This window comes from Pogona vitticeps, chromosome 1, assembly GCF_051106095.1.
Source record: "Pogona vitticeps strain Pit_001003342236 chromosome 1, PviZW2.1, whole genome shotgun sequence".
In the NCBI taxonomy this organism is placed as follows: Eukaryota; Metazoa; Chordata; class Lepidosauria; order Squamata; family Agamidae; genus Pogona; species Pogona vitticeps.
Genome location: NC_135783.1, coordinates 135,544,665 through 135,570,962, shown reverse-complemented (window position 1 = coordinate 135,570,962; position 26,298 = coordinate 135,544,665). Strand labels below are relative to the sequence as shown.

At 41.8% G+C, this 26,298-nt stretch overlaps 1 protein-coding gene across 5 annotated transcripts in view; it reads right to left on the bottom strand.

Moving 5' to 3' along the window:
• Nucleotides 1-324: 324 nt before the first annotated feature.
• The window catches only part of HPCAL1 (hippocalcin like 1), a 112,506-nt gene continuing 86,532 nt past the window's right edge, over nt 325-26,298 (bottom strand). For all 5 annotated transcript variants that reach the window (XM_020796617.3, XM_020796618.3, XM_073001540.2 and 2 more), the window contains exons 2-4: nt 7,225-7,627; nt 5,581-5,686; nt 325-1,432 (exon numbers count right to left, since the gene is read on the bottom strand). In XM_020796617.3, coding sequence (XP_020652276.1) covers nt 1,335-1,432; nt 5,581-5,686; nt 7,225-7,602 — 582 coding nt within the window. In that variant the 5' untranslated portion in view covers nt 7,603-7,627 and the 3' untranslated portion in view covers nt 325-1,334. The remainder of the gene's footprint in view (nt 1,433-5,580; nt 5,687-7,224; nt 7,628-26,298) is intronic.

Here is a 26,298-nt window from a genome sequence, read left to right as displayed (position 1 = left end):
CCTCCTTGCCTTGCTGTTATTAGCCATGAAGAAAAGGGCTGCGCTTCAGGAGTCCTGTTTATCCTTACTCCAGGTAAGGAAAGAGGACAGAGCCTTGGCTCATCTACTTGCCACACACCGACTCTTAAGATCTGCGGAGGAATGGATAAATCCACCCACGCACTCCTTTTGCAAAATCGTCACTGAGCAAATATATGTATATTTATATTTATATTTAAAAGAATGGAAAGACCTTGCATTTCTTGCTTTCTCCAAAGCCACTGTGCTATGTGCGGTCCCTGAAGAGTTAAGGTGACTGAAATATAACGCAGACTGACAAGAAAATGAGTATGTATTTCAATTAACATTTATTGGCGTTAGGCAGATATTAAATAACACCAGAATGCACGAGACTATTAACAGAGATGGACAGCCACAAGGGAGGAGGGTCATAACAAATGCATGTCAAATCACCTCACCTCACTCAAAAGCCATGTCAAACGCTGCATCCACCGCACGTGGCGCTTCACCAAGAAACACAGAAGTAGAAGGGCTCTTTTTAAAAAGACTTCATAAACACAGTAAAACATTCGTCAACAATCAACAGTAAAAATGAACCAAGTGTTGCAACTGGTAATTAAAACAGTGTCATATCCACAAGCAGCTAGTCGTGCAATGCCTTAATGGCAACTCTGCTATGCATAAATATCATGGTTTTTTTTAATAAAAAATGAATAATCACAGGCAACTAGAAGAAATGAAGCATGAGATCTACATGATATATTAAATATGACCTAGATATTAAAATTTTACTTCACCATATATATATAGTTTATGTATATTTATATTTAAAAGAATGGAAAGACCTTTACATAAGTGCAAGCAATATTCCTCATAGAAAGGAAACTGATATCATGCTCTTAAAAAAACCTCTACTCAATTTATTCCACATTTCATAGCCATTTTCTGGTAAGCACATGAAATCTGCCTGTGCTTTGCCACTGCTGTGCCAGGCAAAAAGGTACACGCAGCATTATTTCTTCTTAGGGGGTACTGGAAAGTAATTCACCGATATTACCCAAGTGATGTGCAATAACTTCAATCTGCATGTAAACATCCTCTTACGTTAAATGTATAGAGTGATCCATAAGGTTATGGGGAGAGGGGGGAAATGAAGTGGTGGAAGGAGGAGAGACGTTGCATCAATGTTGGTAGAGAAGTGAGGCTCTCTTTCACACACAATCTGGCAGCGAAGCCACGTCCACTAGTCACAGAGGAATGGTTGAGAAGGCATCCATATACGAGCAAAGCTGGAACAAGCCAGTAATTTTCTTTGCAAACTGTCCAGAGTTTAATTAGAACTGACTTGCACTGCTTGGATCACACTGTAACAATCGCACAATAGACGGATCACTCTTGGCACCTTTAATAAACTCTTCAAGAGATAGTTTACCTTGAAAGGAAACAGAAAAAGAAACAATTCAAAACATTCTCTTTGCCAGCAGAAAATGACAGCCAAATGGAATATACTCATGGAACAAATCTTAATGACTTAAGGATCCAAGATACCTATTTAAGTTGTCAATGAGCTGAAGGTTAAACATAATCCTGAGCAGATGAACCAGACAATGGTTATGACCGCTCTAGTGCCTTCCAGCTCAAGGTCTATTCAAATAAAGTGCGAAGAACCTGGTAGCACGGTATCAAGAATACATCCATCTGCTCTCAATAATGCTTATTTAAAAGAGTATGGCAGGCTTTTTTGGGGGGGCGGGGGGGGGAAAGGACCATTAAGAACATCTTGATTAATCTAGGTTTCAGAACAACAGAGTAAGCACCAACAGGACAAGATTCTTAACATTTATAGGTCCACCCTAGAAATATTACTGAAACCATTTATATAATTTATCATACAAGACTAGCTCAGCAATCTTAATCATACCCATGTTTCTTAGACTGGCAGAGGAGCGGTGGTGAAAGAATGCTATGAGGATAAGTGAGACAGGCAGCCCTAGAATTATTCGGTTAAACAAAGAAAACTTCCATATTTATCAACAGCTGTGGAGACCCACTATAAGCCATCAATCCCAGGGGACGTGGCAGGGCTATTGGGAACATGTTCAAGTCTCCACACCTCTTCCTTCTTTTAGAGTTATAAGACCATTATCAGAAAGTGTTAAAATGCGGCAGCTGTCCTGAGTTAAATAGCTCATGCCACCTACCCTATTAAAGCTTTCCTACAACTGATGTGACAGACGGGGAAACCTCTTTGCACTCTTTGTGCGGCAGATCCTTGCTGCCAGGTGGCAGCCTGATGGCACTCTCAGACCTTTCTTGAAATCCTCAACCAGCTGCTGGGTTGTCCTTTCCCAGGATGGAGACAGATGGAAGGCCGGGGGTGAGTCCCAAGCTGAAGAGAGGTGAACCTGCTCCAGGTGGGGAATGGTTGTCAGGATTCATCTCACCCTCACTTGACCTGAGAATGACTTAAATTAGGGTGAGATGACTCAAGACAAACACTACCCACTACCCACCAGTTTGCCAGGAAACACACTTTCCTTTTGTTAAGTTATTGTATTGTAACAGAAAGGCTGAAATCTAGTAGCCCCCTGAATCAGCGGAACTCAGAGAGGAGCTGACTCATCAAATCCTCATTGATTCAACGAGTCCATTCTACTTGCAACTTACTACCACGATTTCAGCCGCTATGCATCGCTTTATTAAAAAAAAAACTTTATAAAATAATTCTATGTGGATCAATGATACCGCTTTAAATTTGACGCAAGAGGAGACTGTGGTTCAAAACATTTGAAAAAGGAAGCACAAGACATTTGTACCATTCTTAGCCCACTTTCATTTGTTCCTGCTACGAGATTAAGTCCATAGCATGTATTTTGCCAAAGGCAAGGTTGTTCATTTTGGAGATGTGTACAACTGTGCACTGTATAAAAGCCAGGGGGAAAAAAGGGGGGGGCATTTACCTTCTGAGGATGGCAGCATTCCCAGTTAAGATGTTTGGACCGTTTGACAGGCTATCCCTTGTGGGATGACTTTCACTAAATATAATTGCACCTGTTGGGTTTAGGTTCTTCCTTATTCCTGTTACTCTGTATTTCAACAACTATTAAACTTGCATGCACTCTCTTATGTCATTAGATGACTTGTATTTCAGAGAAAGAAAATGCAGGGTATTCTTAATGAACTTTTATATGATCCATAACCTTAAGTGGGTCCTGTATTGTTAGCAATGTGTCCTCAGCAAACAAATTAGTCTTAGATTTATCTCTGTTCTATGGCCTATGCCCTGTATGGTTGCATCTTTTCTAAGAGCTAGGAGTTCCTTAATCAAATCAAATGGGGTGGAAGGGGGCATCCTTGCCACATATCCTGGCTTAAGGGAAATCTGTTCATTTACTCCATTGATCTTGATTATTGTGACTAAATTTTTAGCATATAATATAATTGCTGGACCATACCCCTAAATCATACGCCAAATCCAAGTTTTTCCACTAATCTTTTAAGTGTTGCCCATTCCAATGAATTAAAAGCTTTGGAAATATCTAATGCCATTAGTCTGCTTTATTTTTGTTTTTAGATATCAAATGCATTAGATTCAATATTCTTCGTTTACATTTGCCTTCCTTTTATAAATCCCTTTTGATCACTCTTTATAAATCTAGCAATAAAGCTATTCATTCTTTTGGCCAATAATACTGTAAAACATTTTGCATCTTGATTTATTAATGAAATAGGCCTATAAGCTTCCATATCCAGAGGACCTTTACTGGGCTTTAATATTGTAATAGTTATCTAGTGTCTCCCGGAAGATGGAATTTCTTCTCGCTCCATTATTTGATTAAACAAAATGTTAAGCTTTGGCATTAATATTTTTCCCCTAGCACTCCTTTACACAATCTGCTCATCTTCCCTCCCTGTTCTCTTACTGTGAGACTCTTTCCGCTGAATGGGGAGATCCCTGCTTAGATGGTTGCTTTCTTCTGATTTACACATTCCAGAATGGCTCCAAGACTTCTGAAAGTTTAGGCTGACAAATAATCTTATTTAAAAAAATCAAACACACCTTTAAATCTCACCTAGACCTCCTTCCAGAGATGAGGTATGTCAGGAGTTCACTTGGCCTGCCCTTTTTTCTGTATCCCAGCCTGCAGAAGACCCTACCCTTGACGTAGGCTGGCTGGATTTTCTGAGAGTTAAAATACATCTAGATAGCCCATCCATTCCCAAGCTGGTTCCAGATGGCTCACTGCCTTACATAGTGGCAATTACGAAGGAGCACCTCTGTCCTGCCCCACTGGCTTTTAGTGACTGGTAAAGCATGTGAAAGAATCTTCTTCACAGCCAAGGACTTCTGTTTCTGGTTTCAGCATTAGAAATAATTCTGAATCTCCTCCCTCTGGAGTTCAACCAGTCAAGTGTTCAGAAGCTAAGTTCTCCCTTCTGATGCAACTTTTGTCAAAGCAAACACAGCCTCCATGGAGTAGCAAGGAGAGGTAGAAAAGACCACATGAGATATCAACCCATTAGGGAAGTGGTCCCCAATGTTTTTGGGGCCGTGGACCAGTTAAGGGGAGCGAGTGTGACACCCCCACCCATGAGCGCGACATGCCCACCGAGCGTGTGCGCAGAGCGGTGGAGATGCGTATCCGTGGCCCAGTCTCATGGACTGGCACTAGGGCACAGACCGGGGGTTGATGGCCCCTGCATTAGGGGATACAATGATGTCCATCATGGTTCCTGTCCATCCGTAACCACAGAGATTACCAATTCTTTCCCTGGCTGTTTTCAAGGTACTGAAGCGCCAACTCAACAAATGACCATGGTTGAACAGCCTGGACAGAGGACCCGAAATCAATTCTATTGTTCTAACCTGCCTTTTTCCTCTTATCCATTTATCTCTATTCAGCCAAAAGAAACAACCTTTCTTTCCTGCCTGCTCTGACACTCAGACTTCATTTCTACATGTTCAACCCAACACCTCTAGCCTAGATAATCCAGCTCTGCTCCCAGCAATCTCCAACCCTATGCATGCTTAATTGGGAAGATCTAGTGGCCTTCTGGAATGTGTTTCACATAACAATTGGGCTAGTACAACTACTCTTTCCCCAAGAAAAGAGAAGTTGACTAAAGGTATACACATCTCAAAATACTGCTATAAATAAATCGCATAAAGTAGGATAGAAGTACTACCACTCCCCAAAGTATTTCAGTTGCAAAACTGAAGTTATCTACAATTTTACACTGCAAGGCAAAGACTATAGTACTGGGAGGAGACACATATTATGCAAGAGGCAAATGTTAGCACCTGCAAGAACGGGGTAAAGGTGTATGTGCATACAGATGTCATACTTAACAACGGCTGCCCATCAACAGGTTGCATTTTGGAAGGGGAAAAAACACAACCCTGGGAGGCTGGTATGTTTTATTCAAAACAGGAAGAAAGCTGTGATTCTCAAGATTCTTTCAGAAATGGCACAAATTGTAGCCATGGAAATTTCTTGATGCTAGCAATGATGCTACAAACATATACCAATCATCACAATCAGGCATATTTGTTACAGACGTTTGTTGCAGAAAACATACCATCATTATTTGTGTCCATCTGTCTGAAAATTTTGTCTGTTCGTTTCTCTGGAGTAGATTCATCTTCTGGCATTTTCATGACAGAAGACACCATTTTATAGATTGCCTGCATGGAGACAGCAAAATACGGGAAGTATATTTTGCATCGTCTACAAACTACAGATTCAATATAAGAATATAAGAAAAGCTGACAGGAAACTACAATGGGATAGTTATGGGACTGCTAAACAAATTATCAGCTCAGTCTGCATTTCTGAAAGAGAAACAGAATATGTACTGCTATTTGCAAATAATGGCTCAAATCGTTTTGCCTAGTTATGCTGGTGTAACACAAGTGCTGTAACTTTTAGAGCACTGCTTTCAGTTAAGAAATCATAGTGGACATTGTTTGTCACATACAGATGCAACCAATAATACCTATTGTGATTACTTAACCTGGGGCAATTTGCTTCTAAAATGTACAACCGCTTATGCAGCTATGCAAGAGAATTTGGGCCACCTATTACTCCCATTATATTGCACGTGCGGGTTTATACAGAAGCTTGTATTACTAAGCATAGCAGATACATATTTGTAATATATGTATTATAATATAAATATTGGCTGAGCTCCTGTAGTGTAACTTACACCTGTGGAAAGGTCACAGTGCCATGGCGATTTTCAGTAATAATTATTCCATCCCATGGATTTTCCAACTCCTCATCCTTTTCACCGTATAAAGTTTTTTATTACTGAAAATTGCCCCCTGCCTGTGATATCATCACTCTTCGGCAGGCATAAGTTACACAACAGGATTTCACCCATTGTCAAACTGTGTTAGCCATACTGGGTTAGGAAGAAAAATGCTCTAACACTGTATAGGGTTTTTGTTTTGTTTTTTAATTCTTAGGTCTGCATGTATGTGCTGGGATTGTTTATCTACGGTTGGGGCCTGCTGTTTGTATGTTTGACTTGTTCTGTCACAGACACTTACTGGTGTACTCCCTCAAAGAGAAAAGAGAGAAAGGTAAAGAATGGAGACCGAGGTTCTGATGAAGTCTGCTCTCTGTGATGCATGCATGTATTTATTACACACAAACTCTCCCGGTGTCTCTCTCACCCGCTCTTTCTCTCTTAATACACAGCAAAATTGATATTGCTATGTATTGGATCATAATAAATATATTATTAGTATACTGAACCCAGATTTAAGCACATGAAACTGGGTTGGCAGAAGCGGACTTTCCTTTCTCCTGCCCTCCCGTGTAGTCCATCCACCCAGTGCCTTGAAAAAGTAATACAGAGGGATAGGTGATCCTTCTCCATAGGGTAGGCACAGGTGCAGATGAATGAGGCACCCTCACAAACTGGGAAGAGGCATCTTCTCGGAGTGCAGACCTTTCCATCTATGGAAGGCAGAACTCAGATCCAATTATTTATATCTAATAAATAACATGATCCTCAATTCTTTTTTGTTCGGATGTTCAGTACCAGATGGCAAGACCTTTATTTGGAATATGTTGCGGGCCTTTGGCATCTAAGAACAATGTACACACTACTGCATTATTTGATGGTTAACTGCTGGGTACGTGATACATTTAATAATATTTTGGAACTGGGTCAAATTAGGAGGTTTGAGTGTGCTTCTAGAACAGATTTACTCACCTGCACTATCTCAAGCATTTCGGCCCGGCTGATGTACCCGTTGCCATCAAGGTCGTACATGCTGAACGCCCATTTCAGCTTCTGTTCAAGCTTTCCTCGAGAAGTGACACTCAGAGCAATGATAAATTCCCTAAAGTCAATTGTCCCGTCGCCATTTGTATCAAAAGTGCGGAACACATGCTCTGCAAATTTTGAGGCATCGCCATAAGGGAAGAAGTTAGCATAGATTTTTTTGAATTCCTCAACAGTCAAATGACCCGTTGGGCAATCTTTCAGGAAGCCCTTGTACCACTCTTGAAGCTCATGGTCTGTGAACTCAGTATTCTCTCGGAGATCCTGGAGAACCTCGGGTCTTAATTTACTGTTCTGTTTCCCCATTCTGTTCTTGGTTAATGTCTAAAGGCTGCAAAACAAAAATAAGAAAAAATAGGTCATTTCTAAAGCCATTGCTGACATTCTAAATTTAGGGGTATTAAATACAGGGAAATGACAGAAGGGATAGTAGGCACAGACCACACCGGCCTGAATGCAAAAAATGATTGTTTAATTCATGCAAACATCTGATAAACAATTCCTTGAGAAGAAATCCAGAAAATGTCCGTCCCCACTTTCATCCAACCTTACGACTGCTAACAACGTGGCTTACAAACAAAGGCAACATGGATCTCTGTACAAGTCATTTCCATCCCTTCATGCATATAAATAATTACAGTGATGCCTCGCAAGACAAATGCCTCACGCAACGAAAAACTCGCAAGACGAAAGTGTTCTGTGATTTTTTTTTTTGGTGACTTGCAAGACGAATTTTTCTACGGGTGTGCTTCACATGATGAAATTTTTTCCTTTTTTTTTGGTTTATTTTAAATCGCAAACCGTTAGTACCGCACTTCGCAAGACAAAAATTTCACAATAAGACATGACTCATGGAACGAATTAATTTCGGCTGTATTCCTCTTGGGTATTATGCAAAAGGGACAGCATGTGAAGGCAAATCACAGCATGTTAAGAAATTACCATAGACATTATCCACTGAATGAGGTGGATGCAACCAGACAGGGATTTGTGCCACTGTTTCATCTGCTCTGGGCATGGACTGATTTGCTTCTTTTCTTGGCAACCACATGACAGAAGTGCCATCACAAACCAGCCCAGCCCTGATGCACACCTACCCACACTTTTTGTCTCTACTTTTTGGGTTTGGGCAGGATCACTCAGTCTTGGCTTGGTTCCAGCATAATTGCTGGGAGTGAACCAAAGTCAATGGCTTAAGCAATAGCTTAAGCCACTTGACAACACTGGAAACTGAAAGCTTCCTCCTGCTCCTCCATGGAGGGGGAGAGGAAGCAAAGGGATTAAAAAAAAAAGTCTTGTAAAGCAGCAATGATGCAATTCACTTTTTAGATTCTTTTTAAAAATTGAATTGTCTCCTCACAAACAGAGGACAGTTTTTTTTTTTGCTTTGTTATCCCCCCGTTCGTTTAGTCGTGTCCAACTCTTCATGACCCCATGGACCAGAGCACGCCAGGCCCTCCTATCCTCCACTGCCTCCCGGAGTTGTGTCAATTTCATGTTGGTTGCTTCGCAGCCACTGTCCAGCCATCTCATCCTCGGTCGTCCCCTTCTCCTCTTGCCGTCACACTTTCCTAACATCAAGGTTTTTTCCAAGGACTCTTTTCTTCTCATGAGATGGCCAAAGTACTGAAGCCTCAGCTTCAGGATCTGTCCTTCCAGTGAGCACTCAGGGTTGATTTCCTTTAGAATTGATAGGTTTGTTCTCCTTGCAGTCCAGGGGACTCTCAAGAGCCTCCTCCAGCACCACAATTCAATTATTATCCCCCCACCTTTCCTTTAAAGGGAGAAAGCACCAAGTAGGGTCACTTGCGATGAAGTGAAGGTTCATCACCAAAACAGCTGGATGCTTGTATATGAATGGAAAGATCACATCAAACCTCTACTTCATACCTCTATGTGACCTCAAGGGATCCTATTTAGCAATCTGGCCCACTGCAATTTGGTAGCCTAGTCATACCTTAAGCCATACAACTCAGTATGTGACAGATAATGTTACAGTGATTTTTTTTAACAAGGCAATTTCCTTCCCAAGGTTATGCTTTTGTGTTCCCCTAGTACAACTAGGCAAAAGGCACTATGCCACTGTTAATAGTACGAGTTGTGTTTGGTGGTGGCCATCAACAACAGATCTGAGTCCTTCAAAGTGGTTTTGACCTCATGAAGGTTAATGGAAAATGGGATCAATTTTGCTGATTTAATTTTTTACTGCAACCTCTCTTGTGGCATCTCACCAGCAGCAGAAGCATATGTTGGATCACAAGGCTTTTTGTGAACACAACACACAATTGTTTGCAACTCTGTGTTCTTTGTGTGAGACTCCAACAGCACCATTAGAATCATTCTCCTATTCTTATTCTTATTCTCTCCCTCACTGCCTGTTCCTCAATATTTTGCATACATAATCACAGTATTACAGTCCTTATGAAACCCCGTCCATCTCTCTTCCTAACAGTACTATTTGTGAAAATAAAATATAAGACTAAGACTAATGATGCTAATCAAACCTGCATCCTATTATTGTAATCATTTTAATAGTCTTTCCTGGGATAATTTTTTGCACATTTTTATGGCAGGTAGATTTTTTTAAAAGTCTCCAAATAATTTCTCACTTTATTTGGGACTATATATGAGTATCACTTTCTAAGAATGTTTTCCCCCCTTCTTCACTGGACAAGCAAAGACTGACAACATAAAGTACTCTACAGATTTTTCCAGGATCAAGAAAAGGCACACTCTTGTCTAGATATATTTCCTACATCCCTGTCATCTAGATGTTCCTCCCTGATTCATTAAGTTTCTATTTAATTTAGACACTGGATGGTTTGTTTTTTAGTTTTCTCTTGCTGCTAAACGTCCACCGTTGCATACAGAAATATTTTAGAAATGCTTCGGAAATGGATTCAAGAATTCCAAAACAAATAAAGCGAGCGAATACAAGGACAAAGGGAGACACGGCAGCGAACATGGGAAAAAACCCACTGAGAGGCCAATTCCCCATGAGTACAAGGACCACCGCAGAGGGCTTTTCTTACTCTTCCCCAATCACTAGCACATGGGACAAACATGTTACTTAGGGAAAGTGTTCAAGTAATACGTACTTTACTAGCAACAGGAGTGCTATGCAATTAAATTAGCTTTCCAAGCCAGATACTGAGTTGTGAACTGGGCAGCTGATCTATCTAGATGCAAACCTTGTTTTATGAACCTGGCAGAAGAAATTTGCAGGAAGAATTGTAGCAAGATGTAGCCACTCAAACCTCAAGCTATGTTTTAAAAATAGCAATCCACAGATTTTCGAACAGAATCACAATGCTATTCATTTCCAAATCTTGCTGGGTCTTCCCATATACAAAGATTCTGGGGTCTGGATAAACTATGGAAGAGTTTGTATTGACACTGGATTGGGCAAAAGAAATAAAAACAACTGATGGTTGTTTAAAAAACAACGACAAGATATTTCCAAATATCCCTTTTCCCTAGGAACAAATCAAACACTGAGAAGCTCATGCACACATCGCAAAAGGCCATGGCTATGCTTTGGATATGCTGTGTACACTGCAGAATGTCTGCATCAGATGTGTATATCTGAACTCTGCATCTAGAGCAGGCTTGTCCAACCTGCGGCCCAGGTTGGCTCATAATGTGGCCCAGTGCAATTTTTTATTTTTAAAGAAATTCCAAAGTTTCAAGTTACACTGCTGGCGCTTGCGGCTGGGGCACGTCACAACGTTGGGGGAGAGAGGGAAGGAAGGAAGGAGTAGGAGGGGGGAGAGGTGGGCTGTGTGATAGCATTGTGCCCTTCCCGTCAATAGGTGGACCCCCTCCTGGCCCCATAAAGCCACTGGAGTCGAAGCTGGCAGTCTCTGCTGTCTACCACAGCTGCCGGTAAGCACGCTTGGAGCGGGGCTGCGGGGGACGGCTAGGGCTGCCCCCCCATGCAGCCCAAACCAAATTTATGTGCGGCCCAAACCAAATTTTCATCTTCTAATGTGGCCCAGGGAAGGTGAAAGGTTGGACACCATTGATCTAGAGTCTTCAGAACCTCTTTGTTTATCCAGTTATCTGAACCTTTGTGATGCACACACACATACACAAACATACATCAGAAATTAATTTGAAGATTTACTGGGAAATAGTAACAGTTACAGTTCCACAGAACAGAAAAAAGCTTGTTCCTTTCAGAAATAACTCTTTAATTTCCAGTTTCTCAAAGGTAATTAAAGAGACATTTTCTACTTAACTTTAGAACAAATACTGTACCTGAATGCTAGTTTGTGGTATAAAACACAGTCCTCTTCCACTCAATCTGTCATTCCTTGCCTCAAGATCCACAACAGAGCCCAATGCATTGAGTCACAAAGTGCAGCACAACCCTTTATTTAAATGATTTGATATTCCTGGTCTATCATTTAGCAAGACTATGTGTGCATTAACTATCAAGTGCCTAAAATGTTTTTTTAAAAATGGCAAGAAGGCAGCTAGGCGAGTCTTGTGGCACCTTACAGCGTGACAAGTTTTATAGGCATAAGGAATGGATAATACCAAAATGTGTCATATAAAGTGGATAATAATAACCTATTTTAGTCTTCTGAAGAGGGATAAAATATAGTTAACATTCTTTTATTTTGCTGCACACACAAGACATTCAGTAAAATTTTACCATGACACACACATCCTTAATGGAGGGGCCATGCAGTTCATCCAAGCTTAATTTTCTGTCTTTCAAAACAACTTTCCAAAGTAGCTGATTCAGCTTCGAATTGCTAAGAATATTTCTCAAATTATATTATCTGTGACAGACTAGAAGCACATGTGCCCTCCTTAGAGGGAATGGGAGTTAATAATGGTGTTTAATAACTAAAATCACAGCTACTGTTGCTCTTAAAATGTCATTTTTAAAATGTTATATGTATTAGTGGCACTCTGGCCCATTTGAGAAAAGAAAGCAGCAAATTTAATTTTAACCACCGAATCGACACATTATTTCCAAGTCCTGCTTTTCTCTATGGAACTGTAGGTAGCATACATGGTTCTCTTTCAGTGCCCCAATAATGTAACTTCTCAACATCCTTGTGAAGTAAGGATGAGAATATTTTTTTAGGCTTCCCACTCTCAGAGCCTGCATCCAGCACAGTGAAGGGGGGGGGGGGAAGGTGATGGAGATGGCAATCCAGAATGTTTTGAGAGTCAAGAGATTCTCTATCCTCAGTCGAAAGTGTTAGGTGGGAAAGGGGGGCGGGGCGGTTTAAGGCAATGCCTGAAGAGCAGCTGCCTGCCAGAAGGGGCATCTTCTCAAAGCCCAACTCCTTGCCCACTTAACACTCCAGGCTAGAGAGAAGCAAGCCAGACGCTTCCCCTCCACCTGATTCCCAGCTCTTGCCATGTGAGAGGCCGCCCTTGTCTGTGCCTTCACTATCTGCACTCAAAGGGAACCCTTGCACAGCCCATTCCTCTGCTAGCCCTGACTCCTACTGGGCTTTGGGGTGGGTGGGGAAGGGTGCAACAGTGAAAGACAGGAGAAACCTTCCCTGTAGACCTCAATCATCTCCCTGGTCTGGAGAAAGAGACTCCTTGTCTGTCTCCCTCCTCCTCCTCCAGCGACAGGGAGCATATCGTCACCTGACCACACCACAAACATGACCAAACCCAGCAAAGCCAATGCATGACTAACGTGCCACTTCCCAGCCCAATCGGCAGAGGAACATCTACGGGGGCATTAACAAGGATTATGGACTTAACTAGGGAGGGGGATCAGAAGCTGCCCTCTCCTGTGTGCTCTTGGTCCTGTGTCTCCCAAGCTCTGGCAATATGAAATTTTCACTGGGCACAAAGACAAAAAGCAACCAGCTGCTCATTAATAAAACACATCAGGTTTGCACTGAAATCTGTGTTTATATCATTAGCTACTTCTGTGTCGCAGGAATCTATAAACATCCCAGCCACCTAGCTTTATTTCTATTCACTGTTTGCTCTAATGGAGCCCTGCTTGCTTACAAAATGTTGAAACTAGGCTCCCAGCTGGCAGAGCTGTAAGCCAGAGAAGCAGCACAGAGGAACGCTGCAGCTAATTGCACAGACGGACAGCTAGGCAAATACTTGCTCTCCATCTTCCTATGCTGCTCAAAATCTGTGTGGCTTGTACAAAGAGGAAGAGAGGCAATGAGAAGGAAGAGGAGGGAATGAGACCAAGCCCTTCACATTCTCATTAAATTCTCTCTTAAAGGGCAGCGGGAAAACACAGGAATGTCCTGCACGAATGTGGATGACGATGACGCAGGTCAATTTTAAAAGGGAAAATATATATAGCATCTTAGATTTCTAGTCCTTTGGTTTTTCAAACTCTCTAAAGAAAGTACAGTAGACATTTACTTCTTTTCTTCCAGTACAGCATAAACCTCCAGATCAGTAAATCATTAACTCCTGGAAGATCACTGCCTGGAAAGGCAGGTCAGCCACCATTTCCTCCACCTCCCATCTATGCTACTTCCTCCAGACTTCTTTTGCTGCTTTGTTGAACACTCAGAAATCAAATTTGTCTCTGGGGGTGGAGGACCAGCTGCTCAGAGGAAAAACATCCTATACAGCCTCCCCCCCTTTTATTCTTATTTTCCATATTTGTGTAGGTGTTGAACAGTAAGACAAGGAAAGCAAGAGAGGCAGGCTCTTTACAGCTGTGATACCCTGGGGCATGGATGTGTTTGCAGGAAATCTGCTGGAGGCAAAGATTTTGGGTAGGAGGAGCATAAAGGAGGAACTGAAAGCTAGTTTTTCATCAGTGTGGTGGAACACAATTATTTAGCAATACCTCTGATACCAGCTGTATTTGCTTCTTGTTGTAGAGCAGCGATGGCGAAGTTATGGCATGCATGCCACAGCTGGCACGTGGAGCCCTTTCTGCCCGCACGCGAGCCATGAGTCGCTGGATCGCAATCCCCCCCTTCCTGCCCGCAGCCAAACCTGAGCAAACCTGGTGCTGGTGCCTGGCCGGCGGGTCAGGATCCGGAGCAGCTAGTGCTGGCGGCGGATCCGGAGAGGGGTCTAAAGGCATCTCCATGCCCGGGATTCCCCCTTCCGCCACCACTTTCAGTTCTGCTGCCACCGCGGCACACCGCGCCCCCCTTTTCCCCCCACCCAGTTTGGGCACATGAACCCAAAAAGGTTCACCACCACTGCTCTAGAGGAACAATACTCTGTGAATGATGCCAACAGAATGATGCCTCGTGGTGCAGTGGTTAAACTGCTGTAATGCAACTAAAACTGTGCTCATGACCTGGGGTTCAAATCCCAGGTAGCTGGCTCAAGGTTGACTCAGCCTTCTATCCTTCCGAGGTTGGTAAAATGGGTGCCCAGCTTGCTTGGGGGAGGGGGCAGTGTGTGGCCTGTATAATTAACTTGTAAACCGCCCAGAAAGTGCTTGAAGCGCTATGGGGCGGTATATAAGCAGCACACATTGCTTTGAACCCCCCACTTGGTGAAGCACAGATCATCTAAGTACTAAATAAGCAAAACAGCACTAATAAAGCAAATGGGTATATATACCAAATATTTTCCACATTGCTTTGCATGCACTCTCATCTTACACATTCACACGCCCTCAGAGATCATATATGTGGATATGGTTTACTACTCTCTCTTAAGTTTGCTTTTACCTTGTTTTCCCCCCTTTCTTCTAGCCTCCTGTAAAAAGTGTACTATGCAGTCCATTTATGCCATCTCCAAGGAGCAAAAATGCACCAGAGACAAGAATGACATATTGTGGATGTGCAATGTACTCCTAATTACTCCCCCCCCCGAGAAAGTACATTCCTAAGAAGGCAGCCTCAGTATTTCACTGGTAGTACCAATGTTAATGTATCCCATCCATTTGTAGACGGGAACATGTATTCTCCGAGTCATTTTAATGAACCCACTAGAGAGATAGAGGCTTCAAGCTAAATCTAAAAACTTTCCTATAACAGATACTGAATTAGGCACTCACAAATTCTGAGACATCTGTTTGGTATTTTGTGTGCTTGCAGGAGCATCTTGCAGCCTTGGCTAAGTTTGAGCACTTTAATGCACCATGTTCCTAGTCTTCTAGATGTTTTCAACAGCCTTACAAAGAATTTAAAAATTTTAAGGGGTGCCTGTCTGGTTGATTGCCATAGGGAGACCTGTCACGTCAATGCAGAGAACCCCAGCCCTTTCAAAAGGCCTTGGGAAATTCTCCATGTGATCGCTGCAACAAGGATGGGGAGAACAATTTCTCTGAATTTCTTCAGCGAAAGAAGAAATTTTTCAACCGCTTCTGAAAGGTGGAACTCGCCGACAGGAGTGATTGTAATGGTTTGTTCTCTGTTCCCCAAGCATTTTTATTTTGTTTTATACATATTGCACGGCTGCTCCAAGTAGCAAGAAAGGGAACTGAGCTGGCCGTCTTCATGATACAATGGCATCTATATTTTGTCATTCTAACACTGTTGGTTATGGTAATTTTACTGATGGCAAACAGGTGCCCACCAAAAAGAAGGGCAGAAAATCAATCAATCAATCAATCAATCAATCAATCAATCAATCAATCAACCAACCAACCAACCAACCAACCAACCCAGTATGTGTGTGTGAGAGTGCATGTATACTCTCTCTCTCTCTGTGTGTGTGTGTGTGTATGTGTGTGTATGTGTGTCTTCACAACGAAGAGAGAAAGGGAAATGAGACTATACGAACTATACTACCAGAACTTTTGGCTCAGCACCAATTGTAATTACTCAGTGCTCAGCACCTTTATTACCTTTTGATGGTGGTCATTTATATAGTTTGCCTTTAATGAAGAAAATATTGTCACTTCTACAAGCGCTTAGTCCTCTACTGCAGGAGATATTCATAATGCAGTTCCTGCCCTGTAAACCAGAGTGGGAAGCATGCCACCTGCAGAGGGCTTTTTTAAAAACCTCCAGCACTCCAGGGCCCCCACCTATATTTAAAAAAAATATTAAGGGGGAAAAATCTCTGACAGTTTCTTTGTACCAACCCAGGGCCCCTCAGAGTACCAGTTTAATAGAAGAATTGCCCCTAAGAGGGAACATCCCATTTTGAAAAAAAGTTCCCCCTTTTTCACTTAACAAAACCCACTGTAGCAACTTTTACAAAATAATAACAGCTGGATTCCAGTTCTGCTTTTGTGTCATTATAGAGCAAGCGGCCTAATTCTTGGTGCTGAATTTTGCTGCAGTTTTTGAAGTCAGTGTAGGCGTTTCCTGTTGGACAGCTTGGCATGGAGCAGCCAACTGCCTAACTTGACTTCTTAACTTGTCTCAATTTGCCACTAAAAATTAGAAGACTGAGGGCATGACTAAGATGAACTGGGCCAATGACAGAAACTAAAACAGGCCAGCCCACCTCCTTCAGCTCCTCCCCATGGGAGTGCAGCATTTTTGCTGTTAACAAATCTGAAGGGGAAAAAACAACAACACCCAGCCCTTTTTGCTTCCTTGCTGTGAGCTTTGTAGCAGGTTTGAGGGAGAGCAGTGTTGCATTCAGCTCCAGGAAGAAGCTGGGACCTAGTAATGGGCCATAATTTGTCATCTAATTTCCTAGAGGTCTTATTTTTTTTCCATGAAAGAGGCTTCCTTTCTGTCTCATCCCCTGAGTCTGAATTTAGTGACATTTCTGAGCTTGTTGCCTGCCTCCCCCTTCATTGCACATCACTTCATTACTCTGCAGCTTCCCTTACTGCCCACCCTTCTTGATCTCAGAGAAGCCCTGTGGGAGGAGGAGTTGCCTTCTGGTGTCTTTCCCTGAGCTTTGACTCAAGTGTGGGAAGGAGCCAGCTGTCACAGAGAGGATAACGCGATGAAAGACAGGCCCTCTGAGCATAGATCCCGAGCCACCTCCTCAGTAGGTACACGCAAGAATCCTGATCTTCACCCATGAAAATTGCTCTGAAACTGTTCCTCTTTTGAAATTCATTTTTAAAGGACATTTTTCTCTTCTAACAAATTAAAAGAGAATGCTTGCAATTCTCGTGGGAAATTTTCTTTTAGCCCAACACTACTACTGAGAACTATACATTCCTCGAGAGAGAAAGAGAGAAGCACAGACCCTCACGCATCCCTTGTCAAATTACGCTTTACGCTGTAAAGAAACATGAAAAACCTCATGCTTACTTTTTAAATTATTCAGGAACTATTAAATGTTATTGAAGTATCCATTTCAGTTACTCATTTTATTCTGCTTTTCAAAACCAAATATCTCAATGGGTTGAGCTCCTGCATATATCTTTTAAACAAATGGTTAAGTTAAATTAAGTAACTGGCATTTACATTAATTTCTTAAAGCACACCTAAAGGGATAGGCTTTAGACAAAACTTGGGCTTCCGTCAGTTTCAACAAAATTAAATGCCCAAATATCTTATTAGGCATGACAAAGGAAAGGCCTCTTGCTGCATCAAGAACTAACATTTCCCTCAATTACTCTACAAGGCTTTCATCAAATCACATCCTGGAGGATTATTCTCTGACTTTGCCATGGCAACTCTTGGAATAACACATCCTTCTGCTATCCTTGCCTCATGTTCAATGCATACATATATGCATGCTGCCCGCTTCTTCCATTTTTCATGTCATATATTCACCTAAAAGCAAAGGTTCCCAACCTTGGGCCCCGAGATGTTCTCGGACTAAAACTCTCAGAAGCCTTCATCACTAGCTGTGCTGGCCAGGAATTCCAGGAGATTCAGTCAAAGAACATCAGGGGACCCAAGATTGCGAAGCACTGAAAAGTAACAATTCTTTTTCTGCCTTTATTGTGGGAACTATCAGAATCACCAAAAGAAAAGGAAGTGTTTATATAGCAACAGGCCAAGCCTGGGTGTAGGGAACAAAGAAAGCAAGTCAAGAACAACTGATAATAAAGAAACACACTGAGAAAGTATATGAGAAGAATGATAATTTTTCTTTGCAAAATTGCCGAGTCCTCATAATGTTTAGCTGCCTTGTTCGAAGAAGTATAATTGTTCAGGGTGAGAAGCACACAAACTGGTTACATGACGCTACGTGTAGTAGTGAAGGCTCATGTATCTTACACTACCATCTCAATCTGCTGCTAGGCCCTGCAGCTGATGCCATACTGGAGTAGAAGCTTTGAAACGAAACACTGACATCCACAGATTTGAGTTAGGTTGAGATTACATTTAACAGGAGTTTCCAATGTTTTTTTCCAACAGGAATGAGAAGAAATGCAACACCTCTACAAGATCCGAAGCCAATTTTAAGGATACCCGTGCAGTTTTTCTGTAAGACAGCAAATACACTGAAGGGAGAGACCTTCAAAGTCACAATGTTCATGGGCATATGAAACAATTCTTTTTAACCTGCCATTCATCCTAGGTTATAGAATGGTCCCTGTGTAGTTCATGTCAACGCACACATGAATGAAAGGCCTCTTTCAGCAATCCCTCTCCATCCCCAAATATGTAGAGTAACTTTCTATAATTTCACTAGATACTCAAGGTTTTATTTATTTATTTGATTGACTAGATTGGATTGGATTTACATACTGTACCATTAGTGCAAAGCACTATTCAGGGTGGTTTACAATGTGATAAAATATAAACACAAACAAAGACAATAGGATCATAAATAAAACCCACCAAACAAATAAAACAACATACCACAAGAGGCGTAATTTCCAAACAGAGGGCAGAGCACCAGGAATAATTATAACTTTCTTGTGTGCGTATCAACCTGTCCGTACATTCAAGCCATCTTCAGAGACCTTCTCCAACTACTCCCCAAGAGGTACCAGGACATCCCAAGAAAACTAGAATTACCAAATGGATCCCAGTCTGAATTCCATGAGCTAAAGACCCATTAGGCGCATATAAGTTCCCACTGAGTTCAAAGGGACTTGAGATTAGACCCGTCCCTCTGATTAGTGGTGACAAATGTTCAACTAACTTAAGGTGTGATCAGAGGGCTGCAAGGGCATGTGCTTCACTGCACCAGAAAGTGTCCTTTAATGGGAACAATCTCCCTTAAAGCAACCCTTTCATCTGCCAGGGAACTGCTGCAGCCCAGGCCCCCAAGCCTAGAGGCCTTACACAGCTAGACCAGAAAGGTCCAGCTTGGGCACTGACTGAGGTTGGGCTGGAGTGCATCATATGAATGCCAGGGAACCAGATTGCACCAGACCCCCTTCATAAGCAGTCCAAATTGCGATCTGTTTTCCCCCTGTTATCACACCTTTAGCCTGGCTCCAAACTCAATGTGTTCCGTTCCATTATATTGCAAAAATGCAAGGACATATACAAGTTAACAAAGAATACATTTCTACATATTTCAAACCTATTCACTTTTTATCTGAGGGACACTGACTACAAAATTGTTATATCCTGCTTGAGAAGAAAAGCCATCCCTTGTTCTGGGGTACTTAAGTTCCTGTGAGGATGAACTTCATGCCCCACTCCCCGGTAGGGTCTGCTCAACAGCAACAGATACAAACGTGGAAAATATGTAGCATATTTCATATGTTTTCTTTTACTGCTTTTAACAGCCTCTCCTTCCCACCACATACTTCCTGAGTTTGTTCCAGCTCTTGGTTACAATGATCTTCCTCAGTTATTCAAAGAGGATAAGAGTACAACGTGTGGAAGGCTGAGTTTTAGATGTTGGCTTTCCTGTGGAGGGAAATGTTAGTGGATGAGGCCCTGACCTACAGTCTCCTTGGAGCACAGCTTAAGAATCCTGCTGTTTCTTTTCATGTTAGTACCTGTTGCACTGGACCAGTGGTTCTTAACCTTTGTTACTCGGATGTTTTTGAACTGCAACTCCAGAAACCCCAGCCAGCACAATTGGTGGTGAAGGCTTCTGGGAGTTGCAGTCCAAAACTCCTGAGTAACCCAAGGTTAAGAACCAGTGCACTGGACAGTGACTGCTCCAAAAATGATAGAAGGCCAAACAGTTTCTATATCCAGTCACCAACAGCAAAAGCTTACGACCATAATCCATTCCAGAAGATGGGCGTAACTAGAAATGGTTGTAAGTTGAAGCACCATCTCCCATACAGCAATCTTTCTGTGCAAGAAAGTGGAGGGAGAAAGCACTTTTCTTGCTAGAAAGTGGAGGGTGAAAGCAGGAATCAAAGCACTTTGATGATTCCTGCTTTCCCATTCCACTTTCCTCGCAAGAAAATGCTTACCCCCTCCACTTTGTAAGTGGAAGGGGAAAGCACTTTCCTTGCAATAAAGTGCTTTCTTGCGAGGAAAGTAGTGGGGGAAATCACCTTCTTGTGAGGAAACTGGAGGGGGAAAGCACTTTCTTTGCAAGGAAGTGGAGAGGGAAAGCAGGAATCAAAGCACTTTAATCCCCGCCTTCCCCCTCCACTTTCTTGTGAAGAAATTCTGGGTTATAACAGTGGGGGAGGCATCTTATACATGGGGGAGTATTACACACAGAAAAATACAGTGTATATAGAAATCACTGAAAACTTTTTTAAAAAAAGGAATAACAGTATCTCTTTTGAGTCTGTGGACATTCAAACTACAGTAAATAGATAATCCAGGCAATTTTGTACTATTCATAGGGAAAAGCTCCCCGTCCTTTCTCTAATGACATTCAAACTATTTTTAACAACGACTTTTTAAAAATGCAAACACATTCAATGGACTATTGTGAAGGTTTAGGGGCTTGTGTACTCTGGAAAGTTAACACAGACATTCCTCAGAGAATACAGCCAACTCTGAGCTCTGCCTCACAGAAGCTGTGACTCTAGCATATTTAAATATTTAAAACATTGGCACTTCTGTATTTTAAAATCTTTCTATAAGACATATATTTACTAGAACAAAGCTATGATTCTAGAGAAACACATAATGATATTTTTCTTCTCCTTTAAGCAACCTCGCGTAGGCAAACTGCATGGGAGAATAAAGACGTATTTAGTGTCATGTGTGATTCCACTAACAACATATTCACCAAACTCCTCATTTAAACTCCTCATACCCCCCCTTTAAAAAAAAAGATGGGTGGGATAATGTAGTGGTTATGTCTGTATCAGCTTCCATATAATTTCTTCATTATTCCAGACACTTTACAAAAACTCCCATAGTTCAGAAGAAGCACAGAAAATCAACAGCAGAAGTGCAATAAAATAGGAAGCTGCACAGACATAACCAATGTCTGCTGAAAGCTGCTTTATTTTTCCATGCACTGAGGTTTGCAAAAATGTTGTCTGCAAAATGTCAGCTCCTGTTTGTAACAAGGAAACTTCAGAAAGTATTTGCTATGAGTCAGGAGCAGCGACTTCAACCACAGAAAGTTGAAGTGGCTGACATAAGAAAACTACTGGTACTTGCATATATCAGCCCATAAACTGAATTAAAGTTCCTAGAAGCCTAACCCAAATTAAATGGGAGCTGAAGCTCTCCTCCTAACATCTGACTTCGGCAGGAAATAATTGTGTACTCAAAAAAGCAGCTTACTATAGAATATATATATATGGGATTCCCAGTGTGGTGTGGTGGATAGAGTGACAGACTTTCATAGGCATCCTTCAGTCTCGAGAGACTATGGTAACATGCTCTGAATCGAGGAGTGTCCTCTCCAGAGCATGAAGCCCGGGTAAGGTAATATGGTGGATAGGCTGTTACCCAAGCAGCAAATCCCCCCTCTCCACGTTGCTGAAATGGTCCAATGGAAAGGCAAGAGCCAATACGACTGGTTCCAGCAACGTCGCAGGAGTTGGCAGAACGACACGAGCTGCCTTCGGGACTCCAGCTCCGGATTTTGCCTCGAGGTTAACTCCTGAAGCCTTTTCCATCGGTGGATATAGCCACAAGGCAGTGGAGGTTTGAAATCTAGTGACAGACTAGAACTCTGGATAACTGAGTCTGAATCCCGACTCAGCCATGTAAACTCCACTGGGTGAGCGGAACTGGTAAGACCACTCCTTAAATATCTCACTTACCTTGAAAGCCCTGTGAGGGTTGCTATAAGTTTGTTCCAACCCGACAGCACAACACACAAGGACATTTTTTGTGCAGCCTCTGCACTTTTCATTCAGTTGTTTTACCCTATAGTGGGATCTGATAAACAGGAAAGTCAAGGCATAGAACACCTCCAGGAAATCCACAGTTTCACAATATACAAGGATAACATTTGATCTTAACCATATATTGATATTTTAAAGAAAGAACAAGAAGAACTGCAGTTGAGTGCATATACTGTACTGTAAAAAGAAAATGATTCACGAATAAAGTTCTGTAGTCTACTTTGTTGAAAGCCTCAAATTATTTGTTCAAACTAAAGTAACTTATGGCCCTCTCTATACATTACTGGACTACATTTGGCAAGAGACCCAGCCAGGCAGGCCAATGTTAACAGATGTTGGGAGCTCCAGCCTTACAACATCTGGAGGGTCACACATTTCCCCGCCCTCTTTAGATCATGGCAGTGTTTATATCCTTTCCACGCCAGATGTCCTTTATCTGTCTGCATCAAAGCCTCTTTAGGGCTTAGCATTCCTGTACACTGGGTAAACTTGCAGAACTCTGCTTACTGTGTATCTGAGAGTTACCAGCAGAACACACCGGACTACCCTGTGCTTTAGTAAGATATTTTCTACGCTGCACCATAGAGCATGAAAGGAGATCAAATAAACACATGAATTCCCCTCCCTGCTTTGTTTTATGAGGCATGTTTAATCTTTCAAGATTTCCAGCACATTTTAAATTTCAGGATTTCTGAGTATGCTGGCACGATCCAATGACTGTGGCACGTGACTCTCTAGCCAATCCTGTATTACACGACCAGACCTCATGGACAGATGTTTTGCCTGCCTTTTAGAGTCCCATCGATTTTAAGCATCTTCACGACTGAGGGAGCTGGGTCGCATTCTGTTTTGCCTTGCACATCCACCTAATGTGTGCCGCTGCAGAAAGAAAGTGAGATGCAAGTCGGGAGGTGAGCGCACCCTAACCAAGTCAAAGAACCATGATTCCTGCAAAAACAACAGAAGGTCCTTCGAGAACTTAAAGACAAAAAAAAAAATCCTTCTTATTTGAATTAGAACAGGCTAACATGGATATCCCTTTGGATGATGCTGATACTATGTCAGGTATGTCAAAAAGCTGGTCATCTACAACCATTAAAAAAAATCATTAGATATATATCGACAATGACAACAACATGCTGTCAAGGCAGTTCTAAATTATGGTGACCATTTCCAGGGTTTTCCTAATATCATGTCCCATTTCACTAATCTTTTAAAGTTCTTTGAAAGTCTCTCACCAAAGACCTCTGAGCAACTTGCTCTAAAAATTGGTAAATGGTTGAAGAACAGAAACTGAGAGCAGGGATCAGTATCGTACTTGCAATGGAGGGATATAACTCATGTGCTCTCCTGAAGGTTTGGTCCTGCAACCGGTGGGTCTTAATTGGCTCATAAATGATCTTGTTCTACTTTCAGTCTGCTACCTGATCTGTACATTTTGTCAGCTAGCCAGGGATATATGAGAGAGATGTGTTCTTTGTGGTATGTTCTGGGCAAGCAACACATGTGTGATACTCAGTGTGATACTCAGTGTGCTACAGTGGATAGGGAGAAAGACTGACTCGAGAGACCTGAGTTCAAATCCCCATGCGGCCTTGGAAAAACTGGTTAAACTGCTCTTTAAATATCTCACTTATTTTGAAAACCCCATCAGGATTGCTACAAGTTGGTTTCAACTTGATAGCACATAACTGTTCTCAAAAGGTAGGTGAATTCTTAACTCTTAGTGTGGATATAAAGACACTGATCACTGATCTATGATCTCTCCCTTCAGATTACTGTCACCTATTGTAACGTAGCTAAAAACATGTGTAATGGGATGGTCTTTCCTTTTGTGAGGCGATTCAGAATTTGAGATGGCCCTGAAGAAGCACAAAGGTGAAAGTCAAAGGCTGGAACCTCTGTGAAGACAAGAATCTCCAGGGACAAGGGGAAGTGAGTCTACGAGGATTTCATCAAGACAGAAAAAGGACTGAAATAAGAGGCTCAGCTAAGTGAATCCAATCTATGTGTTGTTCAGAGAGAAAGAGAGCTGGGGCAAAGTTAAGAGCAGTCACTGCACAGATAGGATGTAGGCAGGTCAGCAGGCAAGCAGACGAGAGCCTTTATGGTGCAATGAAGACTGAGACAGGTTTTCATCAGCTGTCTCTAATTTTCCACTGTGCTCAAATATCACTTTCTTCTACTAGAGAGAAAGGTCTGATTAAGGTCAGGGGGATAAGTAACCCAGGCAAATCCTGGAGAAAGGAATGAAGGGGGGGGGGGAGAAGAGGAAGATGTCATAGAGTACATAAACCAATAATAGAGAGGATGTGGTCCAAGTCCAACAGATTTTTGTGGATCTCAGTGGCCATCGCAGCTTTCACCGTTAGCTATATTGGCTAGAATTGATGGACATTGTATTGCAACATCTGAAGGGTTGCATCCCCACCCTTGATTTGTAGAATGGTAGACAACCCAGAAACTGTATAAAGTCAAGTCTCTCCAGCTTGCTACTAAGACCAAAAACCAGAAATATTTTCCCACTGATCAGACAACAGACCAAATGCCAAGTTCTTGAAAGTTATATTCAACTTGACCAATCCAGAAATATATGACTATTAGACCCAAAAAGGCTTTAGCTGCTAGAAACCGAGGGTCTAGCCTGATTATTCCTCAAACTTAGCTCATATAGTGCCCTGCTTCTAAACCTGCTGTACTAGGAAAGGCTATCATAAGGTGTGTGTTTGAGTGGGAAAAGGGATAAAAGAGTTACCCGCCGATGCTCAATATGCCTTTATGACTAAGATAAAGTCTGAATAGAAGATAATGGCCGATATAGAGGATGCTTTCCTTCCCGTTACAAAGTTTGTAAGCTGACGTATAACAAAACCAAACCAAAACCAAAACACATTCAACTTATAATGCAGCAAGAAATGCACATCACAAACACTACACAAAGTTTACATCTACAGTAACTTGCAGGCCTAATAAAAAGTGTGGAAATGATCTAAAGCAGGGCATTCCACAGCTGTGTTGCCACCACTGGGCAACAGAAGAAATTCTTTCTGTGCTAGCCACTTGTCACATCAGACTTGGCAGAAGCATTTAAAGATCAATCTTTAAATATCTCAACATTCATATAAGTGCACAAGAGAATGGTCTTTCTTAAACTCTGGTCCCACCCCCACAAAGAGTCTTAATAATCAGGTCTCTCTGGGAAGTCAACAAAGATGGCAACCTATTACTACGATATGCTCACAACACTCAGCTCCAGCTGGCAGTCTCACAAGCCATATCATAAACTAGCTGCAGTTTCCAGACTGTTTCCAAACACCAGCCCTACATATGACAGATCCCATCTGATTACATCTTTCTTGAGAAATATTTAGGAAAAACATAAATAAGGTAATGACAACCCTCAGCCGTTTTTACATCACCAAATGAATGCCAAACGGGAAGGAAGATAGAAGAATGTTGGATCTCAAGGTCTCAAGCTGTTTAGGGATTAAAACCTTAAAAGCAGCACCTTGAATGGAGCCCACAAAACAGATCAGCTACCACTCAAAATTAACAAAAATGGAAATAACATATTCTAAATGCCAGTACGGAACCTCGACCTCAGGGCATTCTCACAGTCTTGATTCTACAAAAGAGAGGGTTCAACATTTTTAGATCAAACACTTAACTGACTTTTGTGTAAAATTCAGAAACAAAGTTGTAGTGAGCCCAAGTACATTCATTTCTTGCCTATGCAGCTGGAAAAGCAAGAAAGATCTGCAAGTTCTCGATTTAAAGCTCTTTCCCCCTCCCCTCCAGTTATAATTCAACAACAAAATTACCTGCTTTGCTACTATTTCCTGTCGAAATACCAAAAAAGCAGGTCATTTCTTTTTTAAAACTGAAAATACTAAACACATCATAACCTCAGCTGCCTTCAAGATGAAGATCAAATAATGACAGTAAAATACAGTAAAAAGGTAAAATTTCAGTAA